At 39.3% G+C, this 27,682-nt stretch overlaps 1 protein-coding gene across 1 annotated transcript; it reads right to left on the bottom strand.

Moving 5' to 3' along the window:
• Window positions 1-260: 260 nt before the first annotated feature.
• LOC134657090 (LIM domain kinase 1) lies at window positions 261-27,590 on the bottom strand (the record flags this gene model as incomplete). The annotated part of the gene is made up of 19 exons (XM_063512643.1): window positions 261-542; window positions 2,121-2,277; window positions 3,481-3,949; window positions 4,612-4,844; window positions 5,311-5,502; window positions 6,246-6,399; window positions 7,168-7,322; window positions 7,807-7,905; window positions 8,966-9,070; window positions 10,245-10,376; window positions 11,967-12,092; window positions 13,119-13,247; window positions 14,166-14,283; window positions 17,300-17,502; window positions 17,935-18,046; window positions 25,896-25,985; window positions 26,526-26,653; window positions 26,861-26,975; window positions 27,487-27,590. Coding segments are annotated over 19 exons (3,033 nt in total), but the record flags the coding sequence as incomplete, so codon positions are not given.
• Window positions 27,591-27,682: the final 92 nt, after the last annotated feature.

Genomic DNA, 27,682 nt, shown 5'->3' with positions numbered 1-27,682 from the left:
AGCTCGTGATTCTGAGTAGAAATAACATAGAAATTCACAAATTTAAAAAAAAAGTGTAAGGGACAACTTTAAATAAAATGGCCCTTATATACCTACATATCATATTATAATATGCCGCGAAATGGCAAGTATACTGGGAATGGTCCGAAAGGCGAGGCATCCTAACTGTCCATCAATGGACCTTATGCCTTTAGTAATAAGGTTTACAAACTATCAGTTAACAGCGTGGGCAATGGTTACAGTCAAACATATAAAAACTTTATAATATCGACTTTACCATGATTGTGTTAAGGTTGAAAATCAAATAATAAACAATGTACTGTACCCTGTCTAAATGACCCGTTCGACGGGCGAGCTGTCTTCTCTCTTGTTCTCGAATTCCTTCTTGCTGTTGATCTTGAGGTTGGCGAGGCTGACGTAGTTGCTTCTCGAGATTCCTTCTCTTCTCTTCTCGGGTTTGTCTACTTCTAGAGGCACGTTGTTGGTGGGCGAGCAGCGGGTTAGGGGCTTGGCGGGGGCTTTGATCTTATTTCTTCCCAGTTCTGTATCAAAATGTTAGTTTCATTACCTATAGCGGAAATACATAAAAAAGCGGCCAAGTGCGAGTCGGACTCGCCCATGAAGGGTTCCGTATTTTAGTTTTATCATTCTGTTATTTTAGAAGTTACAGGGGGGGGGGGGGACACATTTTACCACTTTGGAAGTGTCTCTCGCGCAAACTATTCAGTTTAGAAAAAAATGATATTAGAAACCTCAATATCATTTTTGAAGACCTATCCATAGATACCCCACACGTAGGGGTTTGATGAAAAAAAAATTTTTGAGTTTCAGTTCTAAGTATGGGGAACCCCAAAAATTTATTGTTTTTTTTTCTATTTTTGTGTGAAAATCTTAATGCGGTTCACAGAATACATCTACTTACCAAGTTTCAACAGTATAGTTCTTATAGTTTCGGAGAAAAGTGACTGTGACATACGGACGGACAGACGGACAGACAGACAGACATGACGAATCTATAAGGGTTCCGTTTTTTGCCATTTGGGTACGGAACCCTAATAAAAAGTAGAAATTATGAAATCGACCAGTGTTGTCGACCACATATGGGAACGGAACTATTTTAAACTAAATCTGGAGTATACAGGACATTTTTTAGGGTTCCGTACCTCAAAAGGAAAATAACGGAACCCTTATAGGATCACTCGTGCGTCTTGCTGTCTGTCTGTCCGACCATTCCCCCCTTTATCTCCGAAAATATTGAGTCTTAAAATTTTGAAAAGAATACACAAAATAGTTCTTTACCTATAGATGACAGGAAGACCTATTAGAAATGTGCAGTCAAGCGTGAGTCGGACTTAATTTACGGAACCCTTGGAATGCGAGTCCGACTCGCACTTGGCAGGTTTTTTTGGGTCAGTGAGGGCAGCTACCAGATCAAGTGCTGAAAATCCACCCTGTGTCACAGAATAAATAATAGTACTAAATACAGAAGGCTCACTCTCTAACAAAACGCGTCTGTTACGATCAGCACAGATATGGCTGCTAGGTGGCGACAGCGCCACGCGCGGCTTATGGCTTTCCCCAAAATTGGGGCCGAACGGATGTACTTTTAGCTGCCTGTAGCAAAGCGACGAAATCGCGGAGTGAGACACGCCTGCCTGTGTTGTAATTGTTGTAAAGGTCGATTCTATAATTCCCACCAGGGATGTTGCGGATGCCGATTTTTTGACATCCGTGGATGCAGATGCGGATTTTTAAAGGCTCACATCCGCGGATGCGGATGTCAAGATAGTACCATAAAAAACGTCAAATATTACATTTTAGTAATTTTTATTTCAAAAAACCGGCCAAGTGCGGATCGGACTCGCATTCCAAGGGCTCCGTACAATAAGTCCCACTCACGCTTGACTGCTCATTTCTAATAGGTTTTTTGGTTAATGACTAAATTACCTAGCAGTCTAGCACTTACGCCGATGCTAAGACGTTCCTGTACCGACTTGTTCCACATCCGCATCCGCATTACATCCGCATCGATTTTATGCGGATGCGGATGCGGATGTTGAAAATAATGCGGAAGTTCCGCGGTTGCGGATGCGGATATTCGCAACATCCCTGATTCCCACCTATGAACTTGTCATCTCTGGGCTTGCGGTAGCTGAACCTGCCGTCCGCGAAGTCGGGCCGCTCCGTGCCGGCGTGCCGCCGGAATATCGGCGTCATCGGCTTGCCCAGGCTCGCCAACTTCAGGTCGCTTTTTAGTATGTGGTTCTCCTTTTTGTCCTACAAAACAAAACCCATTAATGAAAAAAAAAATTTATTTCGGACGATTGAATAAATATAGTTCAACTAACAAACATAGTGTTAGTTACAAACTTTCAAATAGATGTAATTCTAGTAATGAGTTAAGATTAGATAACCTTTATGTGTCATCCGGACTTAGCAAAATATCAAGTCTACGGTTATGTCCGATCAATCGATCCAACAGGAAGAAAAAACAACCTCGTGGTTCGATCGATCGAACTAGACGAACTTTTAAAATCCCATTACTCCGATAGTAGGACTGACAGGATTTGAGAAGTTCATATAGTCCGATCAATCGAGCCAACAGGAAAAAAAAATATTCGTATTCCGATTGATCGGACTAGTCAATCCTTGGAGGATATAATCAAACGGAGACGCCATGTCTGTAATTTTCTGTACAAAACCGTCTGCCGATTTTTGCGGGGGAGGGGAACGTCAAATGTATGCGTAACGTAAAAATAGCCATGTCAGATAAACGTCAGTCATACATTGTGTATGACCGTTGGCCGCCTATTTTCGACAGAGGGGAAAGCCTGTTAATGGCTACTCCGTTTAGTTGTATCCTCCAAGAGTCAATCGGACAATGCGACCTAAGGGGACTGAAATTACTATGTTAGTACCTAAACTAAGATGTTGGGAGGTCCAGTGTCTAACTAATGCACTATCCCATCTCCCTGCCACAACGGCCAGGAGACTGTGGCGGCTGTCGCGTACCCTGCACTGCACTACACTGAGTGCGGCTGTGCTATAGATAAATAGTAGGAGACAATCTTATGTAAACACAAACCTATATATCTTACTAGCGAAACGCTCCGGCTTCGCACGGGTAAACCTTAATAAATGATATACCTAAACCTTCTTCGAGTATCGCTCTATTGATAGGTGAAAACCGCATGAAAATCCGTTCAGTAGTTTTCGAGTTTATCGCACATACAGACAGATAGACGCGGCGGGGGACTTTGTTTTATAAGGTGTAGGTTACGAAATGTTTCTTTTAATTTGTTTGAATATTTCTGATAGCAACTGGATGGGTATTTCTACAGATCACAAATTCGAAACTCTATCAAAGCAATAAATAAAATATAACATTTTTTTTTAACAGAAAAAGTTCAGCTTTTGCCTAAGACTTGTTTAAGTAAAAATGAACTCTAACACTTTACCAAAAAGTACACAATTCCTCACCTTGGTATCCTCAACGGGCCGTACGCGATGCCCTCTATACAAGTTGCTCGGCGACGCGGGCCGCTGTATAAAGAACTTGCTCCGACTCTTTTCCTCTTTATCGTCCATCTCTGTCTTACTCCGCACCACCTCCGCCGTGTTCGGTTTGAAGAGCCTACTAAATTTCGGCGAGAGTAACTTCTTTGTGAAAAATCCAGTTTTTTCCACAGGTTTCGCTTCTTTTTGAATATTTTTCACCGCGACCGCCATAACTGGACTTTTATTCAAATAGTCTATGTTGAATCGCCTACAGTCCACTTCAGGTATTTTCCTCTCATCAGGGTTCCTCAGGGTGACGCTGGTGACGTCATAGCTGTTCTTTTTGAGCAGGTTCTCGCCTTTCTTCACGATGCCTGACAGGAGGGTTTTGGGTTGGTCGATTTCCATTTTTTCGACCTTTTTGAAGGACGTCCCTACGGTCGAGACGTTTCTGAAAAGATAAGAAATTTTACAGTACATATGGTGCTACTTACTTACTTTACCGCACTAGTGCGATAATTATGCGCAATCTATGATATCGCGCGTGTGATATCGCGACGTTCGAGAGTGAAGACGATAACTTACTTCATTTATAAACTACGGTACAATGAAGGTTAGTAATTTAATCCTAAACAAAACTCCTGGGGCAGGCCATAGATTAATTTTTCACTAAAACACTCTCCCACGATAACTCTTTTTGAATAGTTACTTGTGCCAATCTCGAGGCCTCCGACGGATTTACTGAGCGAGCGAGTGGGAAGCGCGAGCGAGGTGTCTCCGTTTCAGCTTGCTCAAAAATGCTTTCGCGAAATGCTCATGAAATATTGCGAGTCTTCTTGGAGCCACTAGTTATAGTTACCTGTGCCAATCAGTAATATCTTCAAGGTCATCATCCGAGGAGTCGGAGTCATCATCGTTCAGGGTCCTGTCGTCTTGGCAGTGGTCCGGGATGCTGTGGTGCCGGCAGAAGGGCAGCGGCGCGTCGCGCTTGGCCCTGGTCTCCAGACCCTCGACGGACTTACTAGTTTCATGTAGCTTGGCCAAAAATCCTTTCGGGAAATGCTCATGAAATGTTGCGGGTCTTAAGATCACAGAGTCACTACTTATAGTTACCTGTGCCAATCCGTAATGTCTTCAAGGTCATCATCCGAAGAGTCGGAGTCATCATCGTTGAGGGTCCTGTCGTCCTGGCAGTGGTCCGGGATGCTGTGGTGCCGGCAGAAGGGCAGCGGCGCGTCGCGCTTGGCCCTGGTCTCCAGACCCTCGACGGACTGGTTGCGGAGGAAGGCCGGCATGGTGGGCGAGTCGCTGGGGCGGGGGTCCAGCCACTCGGATATGTCGTCCACCTGGGACAAACGTGATAATATTTAATACTAATATTACTTCCCATATGCTGCAGCGAAGTATTGGAACAATTTACCACCACCAATCAGAAACTGCAAATCCTCCTTTAAGTACAACTTTAAAAAGTATTTACTCGTAACCCAAGAACAAGTATAAAACTAAGCGGACTACATTCATAGATAACTATTTGTAAAAAAAAAGTATTTTTACACATATATATGTTATTTTGTTGTGTTTCTATTCTATCCAGTTTCTATTTTAGTTTTAATTTTGAATGTTAGTGGCTTATGCTGAGCGGCATCCTATTTGGTGTAATTATGATTAATTACTTTGCTGTAATAGTGATTAATGTACATTTTTTTATAATAAATAAATCTTCACGCTTAAACCCGTGTACCGATTAAAAGAAATTTAGTACGGAGATAGTCAATCATCATCACCGACGGGGTTGATGTGATGGAGTGATACCTTGGTGATGTCGATGTTGCCAGGCCTCTGTCTCAGTATATAACCCGGCGTGTGCAGCGTGTTGTGGCTGCGGCTCAGGTTGGTGACGGTGACCACGCGCGGCGGCGCGGCGATGTGCGAGGCCGACACGCACTTGCCCAGCGCGCGCCCGGGGGCCGGCGGGGGCGACGTGATGGTCACCGTTGATGGGGACTGAACAAAAAAACAATGTTAGCCGTTAATTCTTAGCAGGGATGTTGCAAACATCCGCATCCGCGGATCTTCCGCATTATTTTCAACAGCCGCATCCGCATAAAATCGATGCGGAGCTTATGCGGATGCGGATGTCGAACAAGTCGGTACAGGAACGTCTTAGCGGCGACGTAAGTGCTAGGAAAAGTCGGCCAAGTTACTGTTTATTAAATATAACGCACCTATATTCTTGCTCAAATACTAAACGTTTCGTTTTTTTAAATAAAAATATACTAAAAATGTAATATTTGACGTTTTCTAAGTACCTAATTTTGACATCCGCATCCGCATCCACGGACGTGAGCCTTTAAATATCCGCATCCGCAACATCCCTGATTCTTAGAATTGCCTCTATAGTCGAAGTACGAAGCGACCTAAGAACGGAACCTAACTGAAAATTTAGGAGGAGGTAAAAATATCCTAAACGGCTTTGTGAAAACAGGGCATACGGGATGTCCCTAAAACCGACGCCAAGATTCAAAGGGTTTTTAGAACAGTCGATGGACTACAAGATTAGGCAAATTTACCCTTAATTAAAATCTCATAGTTTCTTTCGGCACTTTTACTAGAATCCTAGTTATAAAAGGGCTGACATCTCAAAAAACCTATGATATTTTGCGTAATCTATATTCCCCATATATTGCCCAATCTAATCTATATTGCCCATCAAATATTAGTTTCGCTCGATTTAGAGGCAGGCTTACCTTGAGCACCTCGTGCAGCCCCGGCAGCTCCCGGCTCGGGGCTCCGCCGGCCGCGTACTGCGCGATGTCGGCGAGTAGGCGCGCTTGGGCCGCTGAATTCCCCATGTGCATTAAAAGCGTTTCCAGCCAGATCTCGATCACTTCGAAGGTGGGTCTGCAATAATGAAAACAGATTTAAAATTTGGCTTCAAATCAGTCAAAAGCTCCCAAGTGTCTTTACAGTTTTAACACGATCGGCGAAGCCGAAACATTCAAAAGTGTCGCGTCCACTCGCGAGGCCAAAATCCGGGCTCCAGGAAACTTGATTTATAAAAATACCCCTTAATTTATAAAAATACCAACTTTCTCGCTTTCTTTTTATCTTTGTAAAAAGTGTGTGTCAAAAATGTCTAAATGAAGGATTATCATCGATTGGTACAACACAGTTTTAAACATAAGTTCCGGATGACCCTCTTTTCCTGCGCTAATAACACAGTTAATATCTGGGTGACCGAGCTTCGCTCGGGAAACATAAAAAAAACTCGAAAATGCGCGTTTTCCCAGAGATAAGATCTAGCTAGATCGATTTTTCGTCCCCAAAAACCCCCATATAGCAAATTTCATCGAAATCGTTAGAGCCGTTTCCGAGATCCCCGAAATATATATATATATAAATAAATAAATAAATAAACAAGAATTGCTCGTTTAAAGGTATTAGATAGATATGTAGTTTAATTATTAAGTATCCCGTGATTTTAATGGTACCTGTAAATGAACAGCTAGTAACGCGCGAGTATGCGCGAGAGGGCTCGGGCTATAGTCCCCACGCTAGCCCAATGCGGATTGGGGACTACTTGGGATTGGGCGGTCGCAGTACTTTTCTAAAATTATCTCGTTTAGACAAGTCTAGACTAAGAGATAATTCTATGTTTTTTGTGTGTACCTGTGTCCGGGGCGTAAATGGGCCGCTAGTAGCGCCACGCGGGAAAGCGGCGGCGGGCAGTCGCGGCAGAAATTCTCTAAAAATAACGGCTCGTTGAGACCGAAGTCCGGCCGCCGAGGGAGGAAATCCGGATCCGCTGATACGCGCCCGATTATCTGAAGAACAAATACTTACTTATTAAAAGAATACACAACCATTTACATATACCTTAGCAAACCATTGATAACTGCCATTACCATTGCGAACTGTCGGAACGGTTAGATACTAGTGTATATGAAACGCACACACGACGTTACGTTCAAATTAACTCCTCCTTCTACATAGTTATAATTAAACATATATATATTTATACAGTCAGCAACCCTATTGGACTTATGTGCTTATTGTGTCTTTTTTCTTTTTCCTTGTTTGTTTTATTTTGTTACTGTGTTTTGCGACAATAAATGACTTTTTATTTATTTATAAAATATTCAATTATAATAAACACCAAAATGACACGGACAGACAATTATCAACGAAATTTTAGATTTTAAAGAGGTTTATAATTAACTAAAGTTTAGATTATTATAGATATTGCAATTAAGAATTTTATTACATAACACATATGGATAAAATAATATAGTAAGGATGTAGTTTAACCTCGCAGAGTATGATCCCGAAGGAGAACACGTCCACTTTCTCGTCGTACACGTTTCCGTTCATCATCTCCGGCGCCATCCAGTACGGGTTACCCACAACCTGCAAAATAATAATAAATAATAATAAATATTATAGGACATTATTACACAAATTGACTAAGCCCCACGGTAAGCTCAAGAAAGCTTGTGTTGTGGGTACTCAGACAACGATATATATAATATACAAATACTTAAATACATAGAAAACAACCATGACTCAGGAACAATGTGCTCATCACACAAATAAATGCCCTTACTGGGATTCGAACCCAGGACCGCAGCTTCACAGGCAGGGTCACTACCCACTAGGCCAGACCGGTCATCGACTATATAATACAAATCCCCAACTAAATTAAAATAACGCTTTCTAATAAGATGAAATTTATGTAAGAACCATCTAAACACAATTTTAGCCTTAACGGCACAAACAGGGTCCCTTTGTTACCCATAAAGTTTTAAGTCGTAATGTATTGTTTGTCATATTATCATTAGTCATATAACTGAAACCGTTAACTTTTCAGGATTTTCGTAAGGTAGATTCTATAGATAGGTTAGGTTTGTTTTATGGCAATCCTGAAAGGTGACTCGTTTCTGAACCAAATGAATTATGACTACGAAAATGCGGGCAGACAATACATTATGACTTAAAACTTTTTGGGAAACAATAGAGACCCGGCACGAACAAACAGACTTCTTTCGAAGTAGATAATAGTGTTGAGTCGCTCACTCGTGAGGCACCTCATTTGTACCACTCATTTTGTTAATTTGTCGCAGTACTTCGTACCGCAAAAATGTCTTACTTCACTCCTCTATTCATTTTACTTGATTCTAAAATTATCTTTCTCCTAAAAGTTCTATTCTTAACCTCCAGAATTGCACTCCAATTAAATGTTACTATTTATTTATTTATAAAGGAAGTGATGAATACATAAATATGTATATACATTAAATATTTTTGTTGCCGTTGGAATTAATGGAATAGTCGACGCTGAAAATATGCTAGTACCTCACCTCATTTGAAGTAAGACATTGTAACACCTCATTTTAGAAAATGAGGTACTCATACAAACTTGTTTTAAATTGATGTCCTACCCATCTTTAGTAGATAAGCCAAAACATACCGTGTACCGTTTCCTCCGTAAGGTGGAGTGGCGCTCGAGCGAGCTGCTGGCGGTGCGCTGCACGATCCGAGCCAGCCCGAAGTCCGCCACTATCACTGTCTTGTCCTGCATCAGAATGTTACTTATACATTTCTAATATCTAATACCTTTAAATGAGCAATTCTTGTTTATTTATTTATTTATATATACAATGTGTAAATCCAATACGGGCGAATATTCAAACGGTGGTTAGCATAGGACCTAAAAAGTATATTGAGATAGATTTTACTTAGAAATGCATTGAAAATTTTAACCATACAAAATAATTCGGCCCGCAATGTAATACACCACACACGGATGAAGTCGGACGATTTTAACAAGCTTTTATTAGGTGGACCTGTATGTAACTAACTATGTAATGGAATCTTGCAAGTTACATTTGATCCACTTCCCGGTTTCCGATTGAGCTGAAATTTTGCATACACATGTAAGTCGGGTGACAATGCAATATTATGGTACCATCGAGCTGATCTGATGATGGAGACAGGAGGTGGCCATAGGAACTCTGTGATGAAACAACGCAACCTAATTGTGTCAGAGGTTTTTAGAATTGTCTCGATGAGTATTAGTTGTCTGTCGTAAGAAAAGTACAGTCAGCGATAAAAGCTTGTACCAAAAATGATTTTTTTGGCAAAAACTTATTTATTTAAAAAAGCGGCCAAGTGCGAGTCGGACTCGCCCATGAAGGGTTCCGTATTTAGGCGATTTATGACGTATTAAAAAAAAACTACTTGCTAGATCTCGTTCAAACCAATTTTCGGTGGAAGTTTACATGGTAATGTACATCATATATTTTTTTTAGTTTTATCATTCTCTTATTTTAGAAGTTAGGGGGGGGGGACACACACATTTTACCACTTTGGAAGTGTCTCTCGCGCAAACTATTCAGTTTAGAAAAAAATGATATTAGAAACCTCAATATCATTTTTGAAGACCTATCCATGATACACGTATGGGTTTGATGAAAAAAAACATTTTGAGTTTCAGTTCGAAGTATGGGGAACCCCAAAAATTTATTGTTTTTTTTCTATTTTTGTGTGAAAATCTTAATGCGGTTCACAGAATACATCTACTTACCAAGTTTCAACAGTATAGTTCTTATAGTTTCGGAGAAAAGTGGCTGTGACATACGGACGGACAGACAGACAGACAGACAGACATGACGAATCTATAAGGGTTCCGTTTTTTGCCATTTGGCTACGGAACCCTAAAAATCAGAAAGTGTGGTAGAGCGATTCACCTCGCGCACTAGACAGTTGTGTGAGTTGAGGTCCCGATGTATGACGTTCATGCGGTGCAGGTACCCCACCCCCCCCGCCACGTCCCGCGCCAGGCGGACTCGCTCCGTCCACGACAACTCCGTACTGGTGTCCTGTGGACAATAAACTACTTATGAACCTTCTTACACTCTGATCAATTCTACAGATAGTCACTCAATTATGTCTCTATAAAGAATCTATACATCACTACATAGTATAAAACAAAGTCGCTTCCCGCTGTCTGTCTGTCCCTATGTATGCTTAGATCTTTAAAACTACGCAACGGATTTAGATGCGGTTTTTTTTAATAGATAGAGTGATTCAAGAGAAAGGTTTATGTATAATTTGAAATCCCGTGCGAAGCTAGGGCTAGTCGCCAGTTTACATATAAAATTACTAGTGGTCCTATTCGTTAGTTTAAAAAGTATCAATATCAGGGGCGGCTGGTAGCTATGTATTATGGGTGTTCACTCACAATAAAAAACAAAAACTAAACCTACACATTCAATTAACCGTCGCAAAGTACCTAGATGTCGGTTTCCGTCCACCCGGTCATTGAACTCTCTCATAGATTTTCGGTATTACGAATATCTTGACGACCGATAGACGCCAACTGCAGTTCATTTTACAAATGGATATAATGTTTTTATTTCAATTTTATGAAAAGATGTGCTAAATTGTTAATAACACACCTGTTTCGCTCCAAACAAACTCACCGCACAGCCGTCGCTCGCGCCCGCGCCAAACACAAAACATATACTTAGATAACACGAAAAACAAAATAAGCTAGTTACTTTTATCACATTCACACAACACAACCACGGTGTTTTTGCATATTGATCTGATTTAAAATATATATAAGTTTTTGTTTTTGACTAACATTGCTACGAAAGTTCAGGGTCGTCCATAATTTAACTCGAGTCGATTTTGTAAACTTTTTCACATTCTCACGTTAAATTCATTAATTTTTAAACACCTCACAACAAACAGATTATGTGCTTTAACTGTTTAAACTCTTGTTTCATTATTTAGAATGAAAAAAAGCCAAAATTGCATTCCCGCACATAATTTAAAATTGACTAAGGTCTTTTTAGAAACACGTGACAACATCAACATGGCGCGCGGGATGCGCGCGCAAGGTCAACCGGGCTCGGAGCGCCGCACCTTTTTTGCCTCTTCCCTCATAGAAAATCTTCCGTTTCACGTGCGGACCTGTGGTGAAACTTCTCTTTCGCTCTTATTGAATTTCCTATTGATCGAATGTACTAAATCTTTTTCCATAGGAGCGCAATCCAAAGCGCTCCGCTTCGCGCGTTACCTTTGATTTCTATGAAATTATAGGAGTACGCCGTGTAGGTAGTGGTGAGCTGTCTATAAACTTATAATGAATAAAGGTTATTATTTAATTGGTATTGAGTTTTTTACGATCGATCTTAAATAGTAATATATTAAATAGGTACCATAATTTCATTTTGATTATATATGGGAGTGCACCGCACAAGCGCTCCTTAAGGCGGGCCGCGGCTGATCAATATACCGCAAAAAGAATCACGTGGGTAAGTTCATAATACCTAATAGCGTTTTATTTTTTACAAAAAATGAATAGCATTCGTACTTACACTTTAAAAATTATCATGCCACAGATTTAGTAGGTAGATAAAACTACAAGTTTTTCTAATTCTGAAAAGTAGATCAAACCTTACCTGTATGAGGCTGTATAGAGTCCCTCCGGCCACGTATTCTGTCACCAGATGCAGTCTTTTGTCGCGGTACAACACACCGATGAAACGAAGAACGTTCGGGTGCGACAGAGACCGCAGTACCGCCACCTGGAGGACATTCAATACATATTTGAGGTCTATCTTAATACATTATACATAACTTAAGGATCTAGTCAAATTTAAACTGTTGTGAGATATACTACTAACATTAAATAATTTTACGGTTTAGACTCACTGGATGGTTTAGGTCCGGCTCGCAGTGTTAGTGCTTGCGAAAGAAGACCTAGGCTCTCCGAAACATGTCGCGCGAGTGACTAAAAACAAGTGAGTCTAAACCGTAAAATTATTCAATGTTAACGTTCTAGCCTAAAACTAAATACAGATTTCTCTATGGCTACGAAGCTACAATACATACATACCTAATGCTTTAACCCTTTGACCGCCAAAGACGTCAAATGACGCGCGCGGTTCAGCCCAATATCAACCTTCGTCCATTGCAATACGGTTCACACTGACGCGCCGCGCACGTTACCCGTGGCGTTCAGAGATAAAGCACAAAAATAGCCAAGTTTAAGTCGCGTCTAAACTTTGATTTTTTCCATTCCGTCCGTATGTCACAGCCACTTTTCTCCGAAACTATAAGAACTATACTGTTGAAACTTGGTAAGTAGATGTATTCTGTGAACCGCATTAAGATTTTCAGACAAAAATAGAAAAAAAAACAATAAATTTTTGAGGTTCCCCATACTTAGAACTGAAACTCAAAATTTTTTTTTTCATCAAACCCATACGTGTGGGGTATCTATGGATAGGTCTTCAAAAATGATATTGAGGTTTCTAATATCATTTTTTCCTAAACTGAATAGTTTGCGCGAGAGACACTTCCAAAGTGGTAAAATGTGTGTCCCCCCCCCTGTAACTTCTAAAATAAGAGAATGATAAAACTAAAAAAAATATATGATGTACATTACCATGTAAACTTCCACCGAAAATTGGTTTGAACGAGATCTAGTAAGTAGTTTTTTTTAATACGTCATAAATCGCCTAAATACGGAACCCTTCATGGGCGAGTCCGACTCGCACTTGGCCGCTTTTTTCCTTTTGAGGTACGGAACCCTAAAAATGGGATGTTACCTCTTTGAGGAAGTTCCTCTGCGCGCCCTCGTCGAGCCTGTACAGTTGTTTGAGCACCATCACCTCGCCGGTTTCGCGGTGAGTCACTTTGTACACCTCACCGAAAAACCCCGAGCCTAATAGCTCGCCCTGTCAACATAAAAAAAAAATTAAAGGCTCACTATGTATATTAGCCAAACGACTTCCACTACTGACTGTGACTATTTTCCCCGGAGATGTCTAATAACACCTTGCGTGCGACCAAAGAGAATAGATACAGTGTATAGAGAGTTACTGTCATGCTAAAATATGTAGCCCCCAGTAAATTCACTGCCATCTTTTGACAAAAGATTAAAACTGTTAGAACGCCATTTGACATTGACCCTTAAGCTTTGGATTCCTCCGAAAACGGTGCCGTCATATGACGGCCGTCATATAGCGGCAGCAAAAGACGGCCGTCTTTACGGTGGCGACATGTGGAAAGTACCACGACGTCATAACACACCGTCATCCACCAAGGTCAAAGCGGCAAATTTGAAAAATGTAGGCGCGATGGGATAACGTCCCATAGAAAATTTGAATTTCGCGCCTTTTCCTACTGACAAGATTTGCTTGATCATCTATAATTTACTTGGAGGATGAAATATCATCAGAAGAGGAAAATAATCGTAGTACGAAATCATTTATTCAAATCTCGTGTCATTTATTCAAAATGGCGTCACCGCTATCTAATAAAACGTTCACGAAACTATCGACAAGGTCATGACGGCCGTCATCTTACGTTACGTTGACAATCAACGTAACGTAACGCCGTCTAGGAAACCGCGCCATCTTGTTTACATAGACAACGTTCTAGTGACGTCAGTCAACGCTATATAGCGGCCGTAATATGACGGCACCGTTTTCGGAGGAATCCAAAGCTTTATTCTTTCACTGATATGTGTTTATTTGTTAAATATTGAAATTAACGCCATCTATATGCCACGCCACCAATAATAATTTAATTTTTATTGATGCGGTCACCTCAGTATTATATGTATAAATAGCAATTTGTGACTATATCCTAACCTGTAACAAGTCGCAAGCGCGGAAAACCCGCTGCGTCACATCCCGCGGCTCTGCCCGAAAGGACCGAGCCCTTGACAAGTCACAGAGTACGCCCGTTGGTTCCGGATCACCGTCAACACTGTAACAAAAATAAGATTGTGTAAAGTTGAATTTTAACTACAAGTCTTCATAGCTTTTTATGCTCATCGTAAAACAGACAGACATCACGATAAGAGAGACCCCACACCAGCGTGTCCCGCGCGTCGGCGTCTAGTCAACTCTATGGCTGCTGCCCGACACAACGTTGGCGCAACTACAGAGCGACGCCATTTTCCATAACACTAATGATGGCGATGTATGCAGCTCGGGTGCGCGCGACTAGGGTTGCAAATAGAAAAAAAACCAAATGTTTTTTTTTCAAATTTATGAAAAAAAAACCTGACACCATGGTTTTTTTTCTAAATTTTTTCAGATGAACAAAAATATGCCACAATAACGGTTTTTCGTGATTTATTTATATAAGTAACTTAAAACTAAGTACATTAAAGTAAGTATGTCAGTACAGTATCCGGAATCCCTGAATTCCCCGATGCGGCGACGAGAGGCGTTGGTGTTGCCAACAGTAAACTGCGATAACTACCACTACAGATTTCATTTATGTTGTTATTAATCTGTAGGTCTCTAATCACTACCACTAACTCCGGGATCAGAAGGAATGTTAATTTGAAAGTCACTGGATATCAATTAAGATTTTATTATCGTTCTGCAATATTAACACACAATTAATTAAAACCAATTTAATCAGTCAGTAAATTTAGCAAAACGTTACACTACTTATACGCAATTGGGAACTACCGGGCAAGTCGCAAGGCGGGGGACAACTGGCGAGGCCCGCGCCTCGCGGCTCGCATCTAGAATGCGTTGTCAGCATTCCTGTTACATTGTGTCCCTACAAATCAAAGTTGTTAAATTAAATTGGTTTAATGGTTAACATAAAGTCTAAAACAAGTAAAACAACCGTATAAAAGTATTAACTGCCTTGCAAATTTTGAGTTTTCATACTTTTGAAAAAAAAACGTACTCCAGAAAAAAAACGGTTTTTTTTCATGTTTTTTTTTTTCAAGTCAGAAAAAAAACCGTTTTTTTACAACCCTACGCGCGACCCACCCCTCGCATCGTCGAATTACTGTATTGTTTTATAGACTGTGACATTACTGTACACATTTACATCTCTATTGTATTAAATATATTAAACAGTTAAAGAATAAAACTAGTCATGGAATTGATGAAATTCCTCCCTCACTTGTCAAATTATGTGCCACTGAGTTGACAAATCCTCTCACGGACCTTATAAACCAGTCCTTTTCCTCAGGAATATTCCCAGAAAGCCTTAAAATCTCACTAATAAAACCAATATTTAAAAAGGGAGACCTTTCAGACACCCAAAATTATCGACCCATTGCTTTGCTCAATACCTTTTCGAAGATCTTTGAATCCATCATGACTAACCGACTTACATCCTTTTGCAACAAATTTAATGTGTTTGATGAACGACAATACGGATTCAGGAAACAAAGATCTACCACACTAACAGTATATAAATTTGTTCAAGAAGCGTTAAAATTAATTGATAATAAGAAATATGCGTTCGGGTTGCTGCTAGACATGAGCAAAGCATATGATCGAGTTCGACATGACATACTCCTAAATAAACTATACGGAATTGGTATTCGTGGTACTGCGCATAAATGGTTTACCTCTTACCTAATGAACCGCCAACAAATAGTCGAAATAGAATTCTACAATGACAATACTAAAACACTATCTAAAGTTCGGTCTTCCACTATAAACACAACTTGTTCTATCCCACAAGGTAGCGTGCTGGGCTGCATCCTTTTTATACTATATATTAATGACTTACCAAAATTACTTAATACTAATATCAAATCCCTACTCTATGCAGATGATATTTCTATCATATTTCCCAGCGCGAACACCACTGAAGTTACGACCACCTTAGACACAATATTTAATACTATTTTACCTTGGCTTAAAGAACATAATCTAATTATAAATCTGCAGAAAACGAACTTAATTCAATTTAGACCCTACCAAAGATTGGCTTTACAAATAAATTACTCATACCAATCACAAAATCTAGAACTTACCAGCACTTGCCCACTACTTGGCTTCAGCATCGACGAAAACCTTAACTGGAAAGCCCACATTGATAAAATCTCTGTCAAATTATCCAGATTTGCTTATGCTCTCAAACAAATATTAATAAATACCAACTTAAAAGCTGCTATATGTGCTTATCATGCTTTTGCCCAGTCATGGCTACAATATGGTATCATTTTGTGGGGCAATAGTGTAAATGCTAATAACCTATTTCTACTACAAAAAAGATGTATACGAGTCCTAACCAAGATAAGTAATAAAGAAAGTTGTAGACCACATTTCACGAAATTAAATATTCTCACCCTTACATCCTTATACATCATGGAAACCTGTAAATTTGTGCGAAAACACGAAAGCTTATTTGTAAAACCCCAAAATCCCAAACCACAACTACATAACTTACGTATCCGCAATAAACTTGTACAAGCAGTTCCCGCTAACCTACATTTCTTCAACAAAGGCCCTTACTCGATGTCCATTCGAATATATAACCAGGTCCCCCAGTACATAAAAAATGAAAATAAATATGATAACTTTGTAAATAAGCTCAAGACTTACCTTTTAACCGAATGCCCATACACTCTGCAAGAGTTTATGGACAATTAATTAGTTTAATGTCCCTTATATACCTATATATAATATTATTATGTTGCCACGCCCTTGTAGGGTCCATGCTGTACCTAATCTAAGTTAACACCTGTAATACCATGGATTGCGATTAAATGATTATGATTATGATTATGATAAAAGCCTGTAAAAGAATGACATTTGACACAGATTCTACAAGCATTAAAAAGAAAAAGTTTTTTATAATAATGCTATAGCTGGTCAAGCAAATCGTGTCAGAAAAAAAAGGCGCGAAAATTCAAATATTCTATGGGACGATATCCCTTCGCGCCTACATTTTTCAAATTTGCCGCCTTTTTCTAATGACAAGATCTGCTTGGCCATCTATATAAACAAACTAGACTCACGCATCCAGCAGTTTCGACATGCTACTACTCTTCTCCTTGTCGCACAGCAGCGGCGAGCTCGGTTGTCGCCTTTTAATGACCCTCTTGTTAGCGCCGTCTCCCTTCCTCTTGAACAGGCGCTCCTTCTTGCCGTCCCCCTCTAACGAGGGCTCCGTCTCAGTCTGTATGTTGCACATCGGTGTTTCTGGGGGTTCTATTGTGAGCTGCGAAAGAAATATTACAATTTTTATAGCAAAATTGTGCATATCTAATACATTTTTAAACTACTATTAACCTACCAAATTTTTGTACTTCTAATTTGAACCTTGCTGTATAGTAAATTGGGTTGAATTTAGTATGTTTGAGAAAGCAATGAAACAAATAAAAAATGCTACTTAATTTTTCTAATTAAATTGTGAGTTATTAACTTATTAAAACATTCATTTCCGGGTGGCAAACAAGACATCCGCGCCAGGCCACAACAATTTCGTCATATAAAGCTGTAGTACCACGATCCCGACTATCGGGTCGTCCGGCCTGGGAACGAAATCATAAAATACATGATAGTCGGGTTTTCGGCACTGAATGTGTTAAAGGGAGTGTACATTGTAATGCACATTGGGCCGTACGAGGTTATGAAACGTGTTCTATCCTACCTGTATAACTGTGTCTGGAACTCTATCTGGCTCATCCTTGGGTTTAGGTGGGTTGATTTCCAGGATGCGGTCTCCGATGTGTAGCGTCAGCAGGCCGCAGGACGAGTCTATCCTGTGGAACAAGAAAATGATGATTTTTAGGGTTCCGTAGCCAAATGGCAAAAAACGGAACCCTTATAGATTCGTCATGTCTGTCTGTCCGTCTGTCCGTCCGTATGTCACAGTCACTTTTCTCCGAAACTATAAGAACTATACTGTTGAAACTTGGTAAGTAGATGTATTCTGTGAACCGCATTAAGATTTTCACACAAAAATAGAAAAAAAAAAGCGGCCAAGTGCGAGTCGGACTCGCCCATGAAGGGTTCCGTATTTAGGCGATTTATGACGTATAAAAAAAAACTACTTACTAGATCACGTTCAAACCAATTTTCGGTGGAAGTTTACATGGTAATGTACATCATATATTTTTTTTAGTTTTATCATTCTCTTATTTTAGAAGTTACAGGGGGGGGGACACACATTTTACCACTTTGGAAGTGTCTCTCGCGCAAACTATTCAGTTTAGAAAAAAATGATATTAGAAACCTCAATATCATTTTTGAAGACCTATCCATAGATACCCCACACGTATGGGTTTGATGAAAAAAAAAATTTTGAGTTTCAGTTCGAAGTATGGGGAACCCCAAAAATTTATTGTTTTTTTCCTATTTTTGTGTGAAAATCTTAATGCGGTTCACAGAATACATCTACTTACCAAGTTTCAACAGTATAGTTCTTATAGTTTCGGAGAAAAGTGGCTGTGACATACGGACGGACAGACAGACGGACAGACGGACAGACGGACAGACGGACAGACGGACAGACAGACAGACATGACGAATCTATAAGGGTTCCGTTTTTTGCCATTTGGCTACGGAACCCTAAAAACAATAAAATTTTTGGGGTTCCCCATACTTAGAACTGAAACTCAAATTTTTTTTTTTCATCAAACCCATACGTGTGGGGTATCTATGGATAGGTCTTCAAAAATGATATTGAGGTTTTTAATATCATTTTTTTCTAAACTGAATAGTTTGCGCGAGAGACACTTCCAAAGTGGTAAAATGTGTGTCCCTGTAACTTCTAAAATAACAGAATGATAAAACTAAAAAAAATATATGATGTACATTACCATGTAAACTTCCACCGAAAATTGGTTTGAACGAAATCTAGTAAGTAGTTTTATTTAATACGTCATAAATCGCCTAAATACGGAACCCTTCATGGGCGAGTCCGACTCGCACTTGGCCGCTTTTTAGGGTTCCGTAGCCAAATGGCAAAAAACGGAACCCTTATAGATTCGTCATGTCTGTCTGTCTGTCTGTCTGTCTGTCCGTCTGTCCGTCTGTCTGTCCGTCCGTATGTCACAGCCACTTTTCTCCGAAACTATAAGAACTATACTGTTGAAACTTGGTAAGTAGATGTATTCTGTGAACCGCATTAAGATTTTCACACAAAAATAGAAAAAAAACAATAAATTTTTGGGGTTCCCCATACTTCGAACTGAAACTCAAAAATTTTTTTTTCATCAAACCCATACGTGTGGGGTATCTATGGATAGGTCTTCAAAAATGATATTGAGGTTTCTAATATCATTTTTTTCTAAACTGAATAGTTTGCGCGAGAGACACTTCCAAAGTGGTAAAATGTGTGTCCCCCCCCCCTGTAACTTCTAAAATAAGAGAATGATAAAACTAAAAAAAAATATATGATGTACATTACCATGTAAACTTCCACCGAAAATTGGTTTGAACGAAATCTAGTAAGTAGTTTTATTTAATACGTCATAAATCGCCTAAATACGGAACCCTTCATGGGCGAGTCCGACTCGCACTTGGCCGCTTTTTTCTTTTTGACCGACCGGCATGGCGACGCATCATTAGAAAGGCCGACCCCAAGTAAATGGGAAGGAGCCAGGCAAAAGAAGAGCTGGCCCGATATCACGGGAAGCGTTTTGTTAAGGGCGCCCGCTAGCTGGCGCGGTTGCACGGAACGGGTGACCGGGTTAACAAATTAAAAAAACCGGCCAAGTGCGAGTCGGACTCGCGCACGGAGGGTTCCGCACCGTCAACAAAAAACAAGCAAAAAAACGGTCACCCATCCAAGTACTGACCCCGCCCGACGTTGCTTAACTTCGGTCAAAAATCACGTTTGTTGTATGGGAGCCCCACGTAAATCTTTATTTTATTCTGTTTTTAGTATTTGTTGTTATAGCGGCAACAGAAATACATCATCTGTGAAAATTTCAACTGTCTAGCTATCACGGTTCGTGAGATACAGCCTGGTGACAGACGGACGGACAGCGGAGTCTTAGTAACAGGGTCCCGTTTTTACCCTTTGGGTACGGAACCTTAAAAATAGTATGACCAACGCTAATGGCTCCTCTACACGATGGCCCAGCGAGATGGCCATGCGATGGTTGAGCAAGCACTATGGAGTGGTCCACGTGTAGATGCGTACGCGCCATCGCTGGCTCACTACCTTTGATATGCGGACGATAAACCGACACCGTGGCCATCCCATCGCCATCCCATAAGCCATCCGACGCCACTACCCTCTCTACTCTGGCGTATCTTAGTGGGCCAGTATGATGGCCCATCGTGTAGAGGAGCCATAACTAATGCGTGCGTGCGCCCGCTCCGTGCGCCCGCGCTGGCTAGCGGACGCCCTAACAAAACTTAAATTAAATACAACACAATACTATAGATATTAACTTGCAACGAACATTGCAAATGCAGATATTTAAAAGCAATAATACTGGAATTATCGGTACGAGCCGGGACAGTACCACTATAGAACGAATAAGTTGTAAAATCATATCGAAATTCCAATGTGACGTTTCTTTCTTATTCCTTATGATAATTGCAGCTAAAGCGATTTGAGTCTAAAGTGAATGTTCATAGAGTTGATATTGCTTGTGAAATCTCATTGCGGTTGCACGCAGTCAGGTGACGTTGCTACTGAGGTAACGTAAGCGTCTATGAATTTACTGACCGTTTTCCTTCTACATGTCCATTTCAGAAGGCTTGTTACGTATGAATAAAATACCCTATACTTCGGATAGGTACAGTCGCCATCAGATATATCGGAGCGGTCGAGGCGCTCACAAATATATATCTGAACACGCCTCTATCACAAAACAGATACAGTACAGAAGTCAATCACATGTATGTACTTCACTTTTCATACCTACGCTCGGCGGTCGCTCTAGGGTTGTCAACTATGATTTATGCACAAAAAACTATCGTGGTAGTGGCACTCGTATCTAGTAGTGGCCGGGGCGGGGTGCTTACCTATACCTACCTACCTAACTTTTCTGTTTAACGTTAAATCGAACCATCGAAATACATTCAGATACCTACTTACCTTTCTGAAACCACTGGTAGCTTAAAAAGCGGCCAAGTGCGAGTCGGACTCGCCCATGAAGGGTTCCGTATTTATGCGATTTAAGACGTATAAAAAAAACTACTTACTAGATCTCGTTCAAACCAATTTTCGGTGGAAGTTTACATGGTAATGTACATCATATATTTTTTTTAGTTTTATCATTCTCTTATTTTAGAAGTTACAGGGGGGGGACACACATTTTACCATTTTGGAAGTGTCTCTCGCGCAAACTATTCAGTTTAGAAAAAAATGATATTAGAAACCTCAATATCATTTTTGAAGACCTATCCATAGATACCCCACACGTATGGGTTTGATGAAAAAAAAATTTTGAGTTTCAGTTCGAAGTATGGGGAACCCCAAAAATTTATTGTTTTTTTTCTATTTTTGTGTGAAAATCTTAATGCGGTTCACAGAATACATCTACTTACCAAGTTTCAACAGTATAGTTCTTATAGTTTCGGAGAAAAGTGGCTGTGACATACGGACGGACAGACAGACGGACAGACAGACAGACAGACATACAGACATGACGAATCTATAAGGGTTCCGTTTTTTGCCATTTGGCTACGTAACCCTAAAAACGACAATTCACTGTTTAATGTTGAATTTAAACAACCGTCCACTGAACAGTTATAATAACTTTTTTTTTGTTTCTCCATTATTGCACAAAAAAGTTCACAGACGCGTGTCTCAAGCGGTTGACACTCGCGCTCGAACTGGTCCCAACCGGTCCGAGATATCGTGTCCGTAAGCAGTGTCTATGTGTGCGTTGCTCGAGCGCACTTTGTATGTAGATTGATTTCTGTACTGTATTCTGTTTTGTGCCTCTATTGTCAAGGCGTTAAAGTGCGTGTTCAGATATTGTGAACATTTTGGCCGCTCCGATATATCTGATGGCGACTGTACATGGGAAATAAAATCAAGCCTCTTTGTACAGAATGTTCGTACAAAATGATCTATTTTTGTTACTCTTGAGTGTAGTTACCAAAACTAAAGCCCCATTTGCCAATTATAGTTTTTGACGTTTTCTTGCAAAAGGATACTTATTGCCGAAAATCAATGAGGCCTATTTTTTGAGTCTATCGCAGTTACGTTTTTATATGTACTCTTTTATTTTTAACTTTGTACATTTAATATTGCTACCAAAATATTTCATTTTGATATTACCTAATCATATTTTGATGCGATATTAATCGATTATCAAGGATAGTGAATCTTGCAATATAAGGAGCGCAATGCATATTTCTAGGTTACATTTACTATAATAAAAACAGTATTTAATTCTTATAAATAACACCTATTTTGTAGTGTGTAACTCATCACTCATCAATTAAGAAGAACATAGTAAAATTCTTAAGTTTTTATTCACCTGTTTTATACATAGGTAAAGCCGTTTAGATCATTGGCTTATTGATTTTATAAATTATATATATTATCGTTACAAATATATGTACCAAAAATACCGGATTTAAGCACCTGGGATGTACCTAATACTGTACCTAAATACCTACTTTTATAAAAGAAGCTGTAAATGTGTATTTTTAAATAATAATAAAAGAGTACATAAAAATATATTAGTAAAACATCGTAAGGTAGGTACTAAATTATGGCATCAACCTTAATTAGATTGACCAGTAAAAGATTCTACTGTGCGGTAACAATACTCACATTTATATAAAAACAAATTTGTTATCCTTATTTGCACTACCTATATTTACACCATTCCATAATCACACTATTATAGAAACAAATCACTATCATAAATCCACAAACTTTAGGTATTTGAATTCATTCATAAACAGGATAAAATAAATTACTTAAACTTTTTAGTAATTACACGTACGTTCTATTAGAATCCCCTAGTGACACTGACTAAACGCTTGAGGTGGAGTGTCAGACTTCAATTTTATATTTCATTTTGAATCTTATTAAATTGACATAAGGTGCAGAATATAGTGTGCCACAGTGAGAGTCATAGATTAATGAATGAAATACTGTAAGTAATATAGTTTTCACCTCAGCAGCTCGAACAAGGGTACTTTGCTACTTAAAAACAGTGAGCAAAATCGCATTTTGCTCACTGAGTGAGACAAAATGAGCAAAATGCGACTTTGCTCACTGTTTTTAAGTAGCAAAGTACCCTTGTTCGAGCTGCTGAGCTGAAAACTTAATTGTTGGTATATCTTAAGAAAACATGAGTGAATAGAGGTAAGTGATGAAGAAGGAATACATTTTTCGGGTTCTCTAATATGTTCTCACTGCTGAGGTGAAAAGTTTTGTGAACTACACGAGATCAAAGTTATTTACATCTCGTGCGCTTTTGAGGCCCTTACTACGCTCAAGATTCTAAATTAGATTCACTCGCTACGCTCGCTCTCTTGTTGTACAAATAACTATTAATTAATACTGGCCTGTGCTCGCATAATTAGGATTTATTGTACTACACAATTAATAAAAACCGTTCTTAAATGAGATGAGATCAGTTTTATCTACAACAATGATAACATGTGTTGTGAAGCCTAGGCTAGTCGCTAGTCTAGTAGTATTAGGTATATTAACCTAATTCTAAATATGTGCCCTAAATAAAAAGGAAAAAATCATAACCAATTAACTCATCACATCTGTTTTCGAGAGAGATAGAGATCTAAACCCGTTAAATGGTTCACGATTTCAAGAGCGACATATTTATGGATTTATAAACAAATAAAGTGGTTCATTGAAGTAATAAAGCAAACAAACATTAAAAAAAAGCGGCCAAGTGCGAGTCGGACTCGCCCATGAAGGGTTCCGTATTTAGGCGATTTATGACGTATAAAAAAAAACTACTTACTAGATCTCGTTCAAACCAATTTTCGGTGGAAGTTTACATGGTAATGTACATCATATATTTTTTTTAGTTTTATCATTCTCTTATTTTAGAAGTTACAGGGGGGGGGACACACATTTTACCACTTTGGAAGTGTCTCTCGCGCAAACTATTCAGTTTAGAAAAAAATGATATTAGAAACCTCAATATCATTTTTGAAGACCTATCCATAGATACCCCACACGTATGGGTTTGATGAAAAAAAAATTTTTGAGTTTCAGTTCGAAGTATGGGGAACCCCAAAAATTTATTGTTTTTTTTTTCTATTTTTGTGTGAAAATCTTAATGCGGTTCACAGAATACATCTACTTACCAAGTTTCAACAGTATAGTTCTTATAGTTTCGGAGAAAAGTGGCTGTGACATACGGACGGACAGACGGACAGACGGACAGACGGACAGACAGACAGACATGACGAATCTATAAGGGTTCCGTTTTTTGCCATTTGGCTACGGAACCCTAAAAAGAACCGACCCGAACACCCCCCCGAACCGATAGGAAATTTGAATCACGTAACAAAAAACATCCCGTTAGATATTACTAAATTTAGTAATTTTAATAACCCATCGGAATGATGTAATAGCGAATTACTATTATTTCTAGTCTTTTAGTCACGTAGGCCAGTTAAGATAACATAGGCCAGAAAATTAGTGTTTGGAGTAGGAATATTTCTCAAGTGACTCACATTTCCTTAATGTAGACGTTGAAACACTAAATAAACTTAGCAAACAGTTATAAATCGTAGAAAAGGTATTCTCGAGCCTGTTTTTACAAAACTCGAATTGGTACCATTTACATTTTTTTTCGAAAAACCATCAACTTTTGAGTTATTTAGACTGAGAATCACAAAGAAAAAAAGGGTCCCCAGTTTTTCATACAAATTTTGGGTGTCAGTTTTGTAACAGCTCATATAAAATGTATGTGAAAATGCGTTACAAAACTGTCATATTTTTTTTGGATACATTATTTTTCTTTTTAAATCGATAGTCCTCGTGATTCTGAGTAGAAATAACCCAAAAGTTGATGGATTTCGGAAAAAAGTAAATGGTACACTTTTTATTGAAAATGCTTTTATAAGGAATATGTTTAATTTTAAATTAGGTTGTTATGTTAGTGTTTTAGTAGTAGTTAGTACCTATGGCAGGTGAGCTGGATGCATGCGGTGAGCGCGGCGCGCAGCACGGCGCGCGCCGCGGCCGACATGTTGTGAGCGCAGCGCCCTCTATACAGTGGTTTACTCAGTTAGTTCAGTGGTACAGTTCACGCACGAAGTCCAAGGAATCCTAAGGGCTTCCTTATATTCCCCTTATAATCATCGCGTTCAGCACACTCGCTTTCACTGCTTGTTATTCCTTACACTTCGAGCGTGAACTATCGGTTAGTAGTTATGTGACGCTCAAACCTTATGGACTAAAAAAAAACCTTATGGATTGCCACTGAGAGTGTTACTTTTCCTAGAATATACGTATGTTACATATACGTAACCGCAACTGAAATGAGCAGTCGCACTCTTAAACTACTTAAATTAATGTCAGTATTATTAGAACCGTTACATATCTAATCCAACGGGTCACTATAATCGAATAGAAATTCCCTTTTGTACGAACAATATTTTATTAGTACCTAATTTACTAGATAATTAAAGTCAGTATGAGTAAAAACTTACTCAGTATCTTTGAGCTTGGCGGCCGGCGCCGGCGCCCGCACCACGCGCAGCGCACGCGCACCCGCCTCCGAGCGCGCGTAACATGGCGAGCTAAACACAAACGATACACTTAACACAATATAGAATGAGAAACCAAGTCTGTTAGTAGAATAAAGCGGCAAATTTGAATAATGTAGGCCCCAAAGATCAACCACCCTTACTTATTATGAATTTCGCGCTTTTATCTACTGAAAAATTGGTTTGTCAGACTATTGGTTATATAAAGCCAGGAGGTAACTTGCACGTGAAAACTATTTTAAATTAAAGAGTGTTGGTCCTAGGACACTTCCTTGTGGTAGTCCAAATTTGAAAAGTCAGAATCAAAATGTAAGCTGAATTGACTTTGACAATTTGTTTTCTTTTTCTGAAGAGATAAATATTACATCAGGCCAACGACATGCTTAGAAATCAATAATATTTCAAGTTAGTAAAGAAAAATTGGTTTGAATACTGTGTCAAAGGCCATAACCAGGTCTAGAAAGGTTTCAATGTGGTATTTGTTGCTATGTAAGAAGAAGAATTCGAGCTTAATTAGGAATAATATTTTTTATGTTTTTAAGAATATGCTGTATTGTATAGGTAAGTACTAACCAATATAACCGTTCTTGCTGCACAGCATAGGGCTCCTTGTCATCAATGGGGGCTCCGCATGTGTTGCACGCAAAGCATTCCGGGTGATAGTGGCGAGTACCAGCCGCCATAACTGGACCCGTCATCACCTGCGGTACAAAAACATTATTTAGTTTTAACTTTTGATCATTAATTACCACAAAACATATGACATTATACAGCGCCATTTTCTTAGTTATTATACTTCTTCCACAAAAGCTCTTTATTAAAATAAACTACAAGAGAGACAAGAAAAAAATGTTTATGTGATACATTTCTTTTTAACAAATTAACAGTTCTTCAATCAGTAAGTTTACCTTTTGACAGTGGTGACATGGCTCGCCGAAGCGCGCCCAGTAGTCCTGCTGACAGAACAGCAGCCCACCCTTCTCATGGTACCATGTTGATAGCAGGCAGTCGCATACTGAGCACCTGTAACAGAATCCGCTTGTTATGATCATCATCATCAGCTAATTTACTTCTTACTTCTTACTGTTGAATCAAGGCTTCTTCTGTCACCAGCAATTTACTTAATCAATGAGTAATTCTTGCAAGGTTATTTTAGTAGCTGGCACACGATCGAGACAACTAGCGTGTACCGTGTACTCGTGTCGGAGGACAAGACTGATTTTGGGTCGCTGCGCCATTAAGTATGTATGTATGTAATTTTAGTAGCTGCCAAAAATATCAAATTCAAAGAACCTCGATTATTTATTTGGTCTATCTGAACCCCTAGAGTTCAGTAGACAGAATATTGATTTTATGAGTTGGTACAACGATTCAAAAATTATAACCTAACTTTATGACTTAAAGGTTGATTTTTGACTGACAAGGTTAAAACCTTGGGAGTTCATATTCCAAATTGAACAAGAACTAACTTGCATCTCAAAAGACCCATGGTTTGCTAAGAGATTAGCCTAAATACATAAGCAAAGAAGTTTACCTGAAGCAATCTGTATGCCACTCTTGTTCCAGTGCTGACACATAATCATTTTCTCCAATGTTGTTTAAACAGCCGGCACAGTTGAGGGACTCTGAAGCACCATATAAATATATGTTATACCAGGGTTCGAAATTCTCCAAATAATTATAGTCTTTGATAATAATCGCGAAAATTATCCCAGGCATGGATATTCTTT

The sequence above is a fragment of the Cydia amplana genome, chromosome 19 (genome assembly GCF_948474715.1).
Source record: "Cydia amplana chromosome 19, ilCydAmpl1.1, whole genome shotgun sequence".
In the NCBI taxonomy this organism is placed as follows: Eukaryota; Metazoa; Arthropoda; class Insecta; order Lepidoptera; family Tortricidae; genus Cydia; species Cydia amplana.
Note: the sequence above shows the minus strand (reverse complement) of the source record. Positions and strands in the feature narration are given on the sequence as shown.